Source organism: Mizuhopecten yessoensis, unplaced genomic scaffold (genome assembly GCF_002113885.1).
Source record: "Mizuhopecten yessoensis strain PY_sf001 unplaced genomic scaffold, ASM211388v2 scaffold431, whole genome shotgun sequence".
NCBI classification, from domain to species: Eukaryota; Metazoa; Mollusca; class Bivalvia; order Pectinida; family Pectinidae; genus Mizuhopecten; species Mizuhopecten yessoensis.
Window position 1 is genome coordinate 1455461 of NW_018403543.1, and position 12304 is coordinate 1467764.

General features: G+C 34.5%; 1 protein-coding gene across 1 annotated transcript in view; it reads right to left on the reverse strand.

Annotated features, from left to right (window-relative positions):
• LOC110449147 (solute carrier family 43 member 3-like) overlaps nt 1-12304 on the reverse strand; it is a 51116-nt gene that overhangs the window by 18369 nt on the left and 20443 nt on the right. The window contains exon 4 of the mRNA XM_021495804.1: nt 2239-2331. Coding sequence (XP_021351479.1) covers nt 2239-2331 — 93 coding nt within the window. The remainder of the gene's footprint in view (nt 1-2238; nt 2332-12304) is intronic.

The window sequence follows — 12304 nt, forward strand, 5'->3', positions numbered from 1 at the left end:
TGCCCGCCCGCCCGCCCGCCCGCTCACGTGATAACATAATACGTCGCCGTCTTCGACGGGCGTATAAAAACAAAATTACCGGTATTGTGTTCATGTACACGTGTGGCGTTCTATATCAGTATGTGTGCATCCTGTCTACGTATATACATGTATATACGTTGATCTGTTTCCCATCCTATATATCTCTAGCGTTCTATATCTGTATGTGTGCATCCTGTCTACGTATATATACACGTAAACAGGATGCACACATACATATATAGAACGCTAGAGGTATATAGGATGGGAAACATATCAAAGTATATATACACGTAAACAGGATGCACATATACTGATATAGAACGCTAGAGATATATGGGATGGGAAACAGATCAACATATATATATACACGTAGACAGGATGCACACATACAGTTATAGAACGCTAGAGATATATAGGAGGGGGAACAGATCAACATATATATATATGTTGATCTGTTCCCCCTCCTATATATCTCTAGCGTTCTATATCAGTATGTGTGCATCCTGTTTACGTGTATATATACGTTGATATGTTTCCCATCCTATATATCTCTAGCGTTCTATATATGTATGTGTGCATCATGTCTACGTATATATATATATGTTGATCTGTTTCCCATCCCATATATCTCTAGCGTTCTATATCAGTATGTGTGCATCCTATCTACGTATATATATATGTTGATCTGTTTCCCATCCCGTATATCTCTAGCGTTCTATATCGGTATGTGTGCATCCTGTCTACGTATATATATATATTTGTTGATCTGTTCCCCATCCTATATATCTCTAGCGTTCTATATATGTATGTGTGCATCCTGTTTACGTGTATATATACGTTGATATGTTTCCCATCCTATATATCTCTAGCGTTCTATATCAGTATGTGAGCATCCTGTCTACGTATATATAGATGTTGATCTGTTTCCCATCCTATATATCTCTAGCGTTCTATATCAGTATGTGAGCATCCTGTCTACGTATATATAGATGTTGATCTGTTTCCCATCCCATATATCTCTAGCGTTCTATATCAGTATGTGTGCATCCTGTCTACGTGTATATATATATGTTGATCTGTTTCCCATCCTATATATCTCTAGCGTCCTATATCAGTATGTTTGCATCCTGTCTACGTATATATATATATGTTGATCTGTTTCCCATCCTATATATCTCTAGCGTTCTAGATATCTATACCGTTGAGTATCTGAAAATCTGTGCTCCGTTCTAGATAACTATACCGTTCAGTATCTGAAAATCTGTGCTCCGGTCTAGATATCTATATCATTCAATATATGAAAATATGTGTTCCGTTCTAGATATGTATACTGTTCAGTATCTGAACATCTGTGCTCCGTTCTAGATATCTATACCGTTCAGTATCTGAAAATCTGTGCTCCGGTCTAGATATCTATACCGTTCAGTATCTGAAAATCTGTGCTCCGTTCTAAATATATATACCGTTCAGAATCTGAAAATCTGTGCTCCGTTCTAGATATATATACCGTTCAGTATCTGATAATCTGTGCTCCGTTCTAGATATCTATACCATTCAGTATCTGAAAACCTGTGCTCCGTTCTAGATAACTATACCGTTCAGTATCTGATATAGTCTGTGTTCCAGTCTATATATCTATACCGTTCAGTTTCGATAATCTGAACTCTGGTCTAGATATCTATACCGTTCAGTTTCGATAATCTGAACTCTGGTCTCTCTCTCTATATATATGATTTAATCTTGCTTGTAATAAGCATTTTCATTGGCTTAAAAATTTATGATATCAGCCCATAACGAAAAAATAATGACGTCGCCGTTAGGAACGTCGCTTTTGATTGGCTTATACAGCAGCGCAATAATTTCCAAGAGAAAAGAATCCATCAATTAAAGTCTATTCCACAGGGATTGTGTAAAGTAGATTAAATTATAAGGATTAACATGAATATATTTTTCATGTTATGGAGATATAACACACAAAAACCGGAGTGTACTCTCATCATAAACCGCTTTCCAATCCTTAAATAACATTTATTATCTGAAAACACTATGTTCTATATATGTTTGTAATTTGTGTGTTTTATATCCTGAAATTTTCACACAGCCTGTTACATAACTTCGTCCGTTTGAAATCGACATTAAAACAACATAAATCTCAAATATTATTAATATCGATTTCGTTTGCTGTTGTATGATTAATATATCTGTTGTGGCACGTACCTTCATCAGCTGTTGCATAACAGACGAGGAGTCGAACAGGCCACAGTACAGGGCCACCACTGTCGACTGTAGGCGGGGGAACAGGTTAGCTACCTATAATAGAAAGGGTTACAACAAATTGGAGAGTTTTCAACATCTTTAAAACATGAAAACTATGTCTTATTTTCATTACGTATACACGAGATATACCTCTTTATTAACAAGTTTGATTAATAGTTATATAGACTAAATTGTATTGGTATGCAGGTTGTCTCAATGTACCTACAGCCAACTTTTTAAATTATTTTAAGGATTCCTGCACCACTGTCCAAAATTGTAACCACGCATTGGACACATTTTTTAACGTATAACTATACATGTAGCTTTGATAAATAATTTTTACAAAGAAAGCCATGCATTGCGGTATTAAATAGAGAATAGCACACGGTAAAATTTATATCACATGCCATATCAGCCCAAGGACCCAATATCAGACCGAGGGCTTTACAAGGAAACCCATACATTGCGCTATTTTTATTAAAACACAATAAAGAGTAATCAAACCAAATACAACTGTATAACCAACAACGGTGTTCTAAGCTATTTGATTGGTGCCAGGTAAAAATAAAAACGACCAATCACTAGGCTGATACTTGTCCTTTGAAGATTAAAAAGGAGCCTTGCTCGACTTCAAAGCCTATCATTTTTTGCCGTTACGCGACCGCGAGATTCTTTTGATGTACATCAAAGGACCAAACTAGTCTTCTCGTCTCATCCACAAGGTGCTGCACATTGAGCCTTTAATTTTGCTGACATAATCCAGGGGTGAAGAGAGCGAAAGTGAGCGTAACCCCTGGATATCGAGGATGACCTAACCCAACCTGACATATGTCAAATGTAGCCAAATCATACAGTTTGTTATCGTTGCATGTTTGGTTATCTTACCTGATATGTTGTTATTATTATTAAAAGTTTGTTATTGGTTTTTTTTATTTCGTTATTGTCATTAATAAGCTGTATCCTTATTTAAACCATTATTATTGTTATTATGCTATTCAATGTACGTTCCTGTCAACTCCAGGGCGTAGAAGAGAACGTGACATATATATCGTCCAATGATTTCAGTTATACTGTTCTTTTTCGCATGCAAACATTTATCACGTGAGCTAGTAAAACGTGAATGTGTGATGTGTGTTGAAACCCGAGTATGTATGTATTTGCACACGTGTACCCTCACTCAACAAATCTGTTTCATCATTGACAAGTCACAAAAGACACACACGTTTCATTTTTGTAATGGGGGGCTTGCTTTTGGAAAAACGTTACACGTGATTTATTTCTTAGAAAATAATACATATACGCACATGTATTATTGTTCAAAAACAGATATGTTAAGGAATGACAAGTGTGTTACATCGCCCTTATTTTATTTTTTCATATAAAGTCTTTGCGTATTGCAGTTATCTTCTCTTGTGAGGAGGTACTGGTTGTTACGTCATTTGTTTGTGAGAGTAACGTCATCAACTTTGAGAAAACGACGTAATTTTCTCACACAAACCAATGACGTAACAATAAATACCTGCTCACAAGAGAAGATAACTCTGCAATACGCAAAGACGGAATACACGTCTATCGGTGAATATTAATTTATTTGATCATACAAAGATAAATGGCTATTGGTCTGTAAAATATTATTTAATTAAATAAAAAAGATGTTTATCAGCGTTTATTATTTTATTTTTTATCATATAAAGATAAATGTCTATAGGTGTATACTATTTGATTTGATTGTATAAAGATTTACGCTTTTTATCGGTGTATATTATCTTGTTACAGCCTATAACGAAAAAATGTCTACAGATATAAATTATTTTTATAAGATCAAATAAAGATATATGTTCATCTTTATACATTATCATATTTGTTCATATTAAGATAAATGTTTATCGGCATACTTGAACTTATTTGTTTATTCGTGTATAAAGTGAATGTCAATCGGTGTATATTATTTAAATTGATCAGATATAATAAAAAAATGTGTATTAATATGTGTTATTTTATTTCAACATATGTAGATAAAATCTAGGGGTAAGTATGTATTTTCTTTCTTTATCAGAACGAGCTTTGGTGTCGATGTTCGTACTAAAACGTGGTGTTAGTAGGTCATTATGTACACACCATGTAAACGCATGCCTAGCTGGAAGTTTGTCCACGTTCTAGGCTAGTGTGAGAGTAGGTCGACACGTACTCACTACGTCTTTCAATGCACGGAAGTTTTACACGTGCGTTGCACGCGGTAAGAAATTTTCCGGGATATAATAATAACTTTTATTTCTGTCAAGGACATAGAAACGAATGTCGAAGTATATCATTTTGTATTCACTTCAACTGTATAATTGTATGTTTTTAAAACGTAAATCACGCGTAAAAGAATACCGACACGACTATATTATAGTGAGTCAATGCTACAAGGACATTGTTATTATGAGCAAGTTCAATACAGGATATTATATAAGTCAACGGTACTACAGGTCATCGTTATTGAGTCACTGTAAAAAATGGGTTGTTTATTGAGTAAGAGTAACTCAAGTTTTATGGCGTCAACGAAACCCATGACATCATTATAGAGTCAATAAAATACAGGTACATGAATTATTATTGAGTGAACGTAACACAAGACATTGTTATTGAGTGAACGTATCACAAGACATTGTAATTGAGTTAACGTAACACAAGACATTGAAATTGAGTCAACGTAACACAAGATATTGTTATTGAGTCAACGTAACACAAGACATTGTTATTGAGTGAACGTATACGTAACACAAGACATTGTTATTGAGTCAACGTAACACAAGACGTTGTTATTGAGTCAACGTTACACAAAACATTGTTATTGAGTCAACGTAACACAAGACATTATTATTGAGTCAACGTAACACAAGACATTGTTATTGAGTCAACGTAACACAAGACGTTGTTATTGAGTCAACGTAACACAAGACATTATTATTGAGTCAACGTAACACAAGCCATTGTTACTGAGTCAACGTAACACAAGATATTGTTATTGAGTCAACGTAACACAAGACATTGTTACTGAGTCAACGTAACATAAGACGTTGTTACTGAGTCAACGTAACACAAGACATTGTTACTGAGTCAACGTAACACAAGACATTGTTATTGAGTCAACGTAACTCCGGTGCAAACGCATTATTGAGTCAACGTGGCACAGGTCATTGTATTGCGTCAATGTAACACAGGATTTGTTTTTATTATTTAGTCAAATAACTCGGGTATTTGTGGAGTCAACGTCACCCTTGACATTGTTATAGAGTCAATGAAATACAGGTACATGAATTGTTATTGAGTCATCGTAACTCAGGTGATTGTTATTGAGTCAATTTTCATACAGGTGTTAATATAAGGTCAACGAAACTCAGGACATTGTTATTTAGCCAATGTAATACATGTGTTATAAAATGTATATACAATGTATGGACTCAACGTAATTCATGTGATTGCTATTGAGTTAATTTTCATACAGGTAATTGTTATTGAGTCAATTTTCATACAGGTAATTGTTATTGAGTCAATTTTCATACAGGTAATTGTTATTGGGTCAATTTTCATACAGGTAATTGTTATTGAGTCGGCTAAATACAGATCGTAATTAAATTGAAATAGGAATCGGTGAAATATAGGACATTGCAAAATATGATTCAACGTTATACAAAAAAAAATGGAATTTATGAATTAACATCAGATCTATCGATATGATATCCAACACAGACGGGAACGTATAAGCAGACGAACTGTTTTATTTCTAGCAGTAGTGGAATGCGTGTATAATGCGGGTCTATGAATCATCTTTGCATACAGTGCACATGTGTTCTACATAACTGAAGAACAGTTTTTCTAACTATAAATAGAAACAATAATATTAACGTCAGCCCTGTCCTGTGACTGGTAAGAATGTCCGTTAACAGGGACTACTGACTTTTCTGTGACCCCCGATCGAGTCCACATACACAGTGCCCCAGTCAGATCAGGGTCACAATTCGGGTCATAGGAGTGCGTGACCTCAAGTTGTGCATGCTCAGCAATAATTTGAAAGGACACCCCGTCGTATCAAATACTTCGTTCAAATGAGTCTACATACGTCTGTCCATAACAGTTAAAAATGTGCCTACGTTCATCCTAGTCTAGTTCTCTACATGAATTGCCTGCACGATGGGTATTTTTGATTGCCAGTAGTACACTAACCAAATTCCAAGAGACAATATACAACGGTAGCGGTCGTCACATCTTATATCCGATTTAGGTATAACTTGTACATTTTACATCTAATATGTATATGGTGAGCACGTGCACATTTCATATCTAATATGTATTTGACTTGTAAATGTACATTTTTGAAAATGTGTACATGTACACATCTCTCATGTACATCTAATATTAGACTGGCTACCAGCCCCTAAGATTTTATGAAGGATTTCCTGGCTGCACTTTACTGCTAGCCTATCTCCCCCTAGTTTAGAACTTAGACTGGCCCCGTCTCTAGAATATTGAATTATTTAGGGCAAAGTTAACTCTAATAAAAGCAGAAAAGTATCACTTGGATGTCTGATCCTAGTGGGAGATAAGCTATAAGTAAAATGCAACCAGGAAATCTTTCATAAAAACTTAGGGGCTGGTAGCCAGTCTAGACATCCCAGTGATACAAATTATTAGAGTTAACTTTTTCCTAATTGATTCAATATTCTAGAGACAGGGGCCATTCTAATCTAATATGTATATATGACCTGTTCGTGTATATTTTTGACCATTTGCATATGTGCACATTTCATATCTTATATGACTTGTAAATATACATTTTTGAAAATTTGTACATGTACATATCTTATATATAATATGGGGCAATGAGTAATTCCAACAGTGTGGACAAGTTTAGGTTGTCAAATTTTCAAGACACAGTGAAACAGAACAGTTACATGTACATATACATCATATTACAAGAAGATAAAATTGATATACTATAATTGAAAATATGGCTTTATATAAAACCAATAGTCCCCTCGGCTAAAGACAGCCGAAGGCAGCAATTACGCTGAGAGCATCGCGGACAAGGAACGCTGATGTAGAGGACCTATTCTTGCGCAAGATGCACTATCATATAAAGTGATATCATATAAAGTATATATAATATGTATATGACTTGTTCATGCACATTTTTGATTTTTTTACGTGTGCACATCTCATCAATCACACCGATTAACATTCCTTTCGTTATAAAACCCAGTCCGAAATAAAGGCGAAGTAAAACAGACGCCTTTTAGTGTATCCGTAGCTTTTGGTAAGAATATAAACCGATTTATTACATATATAGCCGTTTGATTAATTTTGTTAAAATTGTAAAAACTACACCAAAGAGTTGTTATATTACGCTTACTGCTGGCAGATTTAAATTGCATAGTTGGGAGGGTCAATCTGGGTATGGCAAGCTTTTCTATTTTTAATTTCTCTTAAGTTGAAAAAACAGTTGGGTACAAAGTACTAAAAACACAATATAGTATGTAACGTAGGTATGTCTGCATCTCAGTGTTCATTTCTAATTAATGAAAAACAGTTTGTTTTATATATGTAGAAATTTTATTATTTTGCATTTTATATTTATAATAAAAAAAAAATGTTTTTATTAATTTTGGTGAAATAATTTTATTTTTATCTTGTTTTATTTTACCTTAACGAACAATAATTTAAAAAGTATGCATTTGTACATGTATCAATAACTCATTATGGTATAAAATATTCGAATAACTCGTCATAGACAACCTTTTACTCTCAGATTTTTCACTGTTGTTTAAAACACTATATATAGAAGGGAACGACAAATGTGTAATGTTTGAAAACTTAAATTTATTCATTCATAGGGACTAAAGTTCTGTAAATTTCAGGTTCAATCATTTACTTTTCAGAGGTTCGTTTACTGATCTAGATATTTCTTTCTTCATTCTTTGGGAGGTTTTTTCTGAGCCTGGATCATGCTGTAAGAGACTAGGTTGTAAATGTTATCAAGAAAGAATATTTTCATGAATATCTATTGAACATAATATTCCATGGTGTAGGTACATCCATATTTTCATTGTAAATAAAACAAGCATACTGAGTATTGCTGAAGCAATATATGTCCCCTACCGGCCCCCGCAATCTATTAAGATGCAACAGTGACCTCAACCTAGATCCGAGTACCTTGAAACTTGAACTTGTCCAATATATTGAAATTTTTTACAATAATGTGAAGTTTGACTAAAATCCATGAAAGAATGAGGCACTAGCGTGCTGACAAAGATTTTCTAAAATAGTAATAGTGACCTTGTCTTGCCCCGATTACCTTGAAATTGTCCAAGATATTTAAATTCTTTACAATAATGTGAAGTTTGATTAAAAACTAGGAAAGAATGAAGGCGCAAGAGTGCTGACGAACTTCTTCGGACAGACAGCGAGGAAAACTTTAGGTATTCTTGTTTTCTTCTCCCTCCCTGCCACCCCCACCCAGTTTCACCGGTAAGGGAATAAAAATACTAAGAAATCTTATTTGTTGATTGTAAAGGTATCTTTACAAGTGTGTGAAGTTTGATAAACAGGCAAGGAAGAATGTTAAATAAAATTTTCTATTTATAGTAACTGTGACCTTGACCATTTGACCTTAAAACTCGAACCTGTCCAACTCAAACTTGTCGAAGATATTTTAATTCTTTATGAGTGTGTGCAGTTTGATTAAAATCCATGAAAGAATGAAGACACTAGAGTGCTGACAAAGATGTTCTATTTATAGTAACAGTGACCTTGACCCGATGACCTTGAACTTGTCAAATATATTCTTATTCTTTACGAGTGTGTGAAGTATGGTTAAAATCCATGGAAGAATGCTAGAGTGCTAACAAACCTCTTTGGACAGACAGACAGACGGACGGATGGACAGACAGACCGATGGCGAGGAAAACTATAGCCCCCCCCCCCCCCCCCCCCCCTACGGTAGGGAACTTATAAAAACTGGGTTATATTTAGAACCGTGGCATCATACCTTATTAATTGAATTAGTGCTTTCCCCCTGTTCAATGTATGTATTCTTGGAATAGCCCTGAGGTAGGGGTGTAAAAAAAAAGAAGAAATAGACTAGTGCAGACTATTTATTTATAGCAGATTTCTATGTAACTACAATATGCATATATAATGTACAGCTTATGTGTTAGAGGTGGGTGGTATTACTGGTATAAGCCTATGGTACAATACTCTAATCAGAGCAAAAAGCCCCCACTTAATCTGTATACAGAATACTTATTTCTTTCCTGCATCATATTTAAAATGTTTCAACAAAAATGAGTTTCAAACTTTGCAATTTAACATTAATTAACACAAACTTTTTAATTATCCTGGTGCACCCATTTCCTCAACATCAATACCTATCAAATAAATGTGACGAAGTAGATTTTTTAACAATAAGGAAAATTGCTGTAAATTCTCATAAAAATTGTGGAATTTCAATAAAAATAAGAAAATCTGTCATTTTAATAGCTATTTGGTAGTTCTGGCCATTTCAGGCAACACTAACCCACTTCCATAAAACAACATTCATAAATGTGACTGGAATACGGCAAACAATTGTAAAATTGTCAAATGCAATAACAGTCAGTATGGAATGGTTTTGGGACTAGCTTACACAGATGTACATTCCTGCTGGTTTTTGCGCTACAATTTTACATTTACTTATATTTATGTTGCTTTTACAACCACAGTTATAACATGGTGATCTGAGAACCAAACAGGTGTATTATGTATACTGCATGCTTGTATGTCTGTGTAAGCTAGATCCAAAACTGATCCAAGCTCCTGAGCAGGCTCTGTAACGCGCTGACTTGAGCCATGTTTCAGCATCAGATCAGCCAACTTCAGCTGTCTGGTAAAATCTGCATTGAAATCACCAATGATCAACACTTTTGAGATATTTACACTTCTCTTTTTGCTTTCAATCATGCTAAAAATGTTTTTTACATCCTGTTCAAGCTGATTCCACAAAGTTGTTGGGGGCAGATAAATTGAAATAATGAGAATGGAATTCACAACAATGGAAAACTTGTCAAAGATATTTTAATTCTTTATGACTGTGTGAAGTTTGATTAAAATCCAAAAAAGAATGAAGACGCTAGAGTGCTGACAAAGATTTTCTATTTATAGTAATAGTGACCTTGACCTTGATCCGATGACCTTGAAACTCGAACTTGTCGAAGATATTTTAATTCTTTATGACTGTGTGAAATTTGATTAAAAACCAAAAAAGAATGAAGACGCTAGTGTGCTGACAAAGTTTTTCTATTTATAGTAATAGTGACCTTGACCTTGATCCGATGACCTTGAAACTCAAACTTGTCGAAGATATTTTATTTTGTTTTTCACTGTGTGAAGTTTGATTAAAAACCAAGAAAGAATGAAGACGCTAATGTGCTGAAAAAGTTTTTCTATTTATAGTAATATTGACCTTGACCTTGATCCGATTCCCTTGAAACTCGAACTTGTCGAACATATTTTAATTCCTTATGACTGTGTGAAGTTTGATTAAAATCCAAAAAAGAATGAAGACGCTAGAGTGCTGACAAGGTTTTTCTATTTATAGTAATATTGACCTTGACCTTGATCCGATTCCCTTGAAACTCGAACTTGTCGAAGATATTTTAATTCCTTATGACTGTGTGAAGTTTGATTAAAATCCAAGAAAGAATGAAGACGCTAGAGTGCTGACAAAGATTTTCTATTTATAGTAATAGTGACCTTGACCTTAATCCGATAACCTTGAAACTCGAACTTGTCGAAGATATTTTAATTCTTTATGACTGTGTGAAGTTTGATTAAAAACCAAGAAAGAATGAAGACGCTAGAGTGCTGACAAAGTTTTTTTATTTATAGTTATAATGACCTTGACCTTAATCCGATGACCTTGAAACTCGAACTTGTTGAAGATATTTTAATTCTTTACATGTGTGTAAAGTTTGATTAAAATCCATGAAAGAATGAAGGCTCTAGAGTGCTGACAAACCTCTTCGGACAGACGGACAGACGGACAGACGGACAGACAGACGGACAGACAGACAGACGGACGGACAGACGGAGGGGAAAACTATAGTCCCCCCGGTTTCACCGGTAGGGGACTAATAAAACATGTTTCATTAGATCTGATCGTTTTGAGACGTTCTGCAAATTACAGAACTTTAGTTCCTATGAATGAATAAATTTAAGTTTTCAAACATTACACATTTGTCGTTCCCTTCTATATAATGTATTTTAAACAACAAGCTGAGAGTAAATTGTTGGCTATGACGAGTTATTTGAATATTTAATACCACTATGAGTTATTATGAGATGGTTTAAAAGAGAATTGAGAGAGGGGTATAGTAGGAATTTTAAAAAATTGTGAAAGAGTCGGTGATATGTATAAGATACTGTTATTTATAAACTATAAATTGTTGACCAAATGAAAGTGTTGAACACAACATGAAAATATTAGTCATTATTGAGTTGGTGACTTTAGTCAGCGTGCGTATTTCACTTAAAGCTAACTACTGGTCACAAGTCATCTATGTATGGTTAAAGGGCAGACAACTCCAAGTGAGTTTAGTCTTATAATTTATCAGTCTCCAGGTTAGGTAGGGCGGTGTTAATTTGGAAACCATCATTATGCAGTGACAGGCATTTATTATTCCTGGACACAAAAACGATAGAAGTAGAATTATTAAATGAAGAAGAGTGGAATACAATTACACAATGTTGGCAATTTTATACGACTGAAGAATGGATGACTAGCAGAGTTCATTATGGACTAATTATCAATCGGATCGATACCTTAACTCTTATGTAGCAGTTAGCCATGTCACAAAAAATTGCGGTTAGGTCTTACCATTTGGCTCTACCAAGGGATATTGAAAGTGTGAAAACAAATGGAAACACAGGGCATATCCCTCCTGTATAAAGTCAACACATGTACAGTATAAAGTCAGCACAGGACATATATACCTCCTGTATAAAGTCA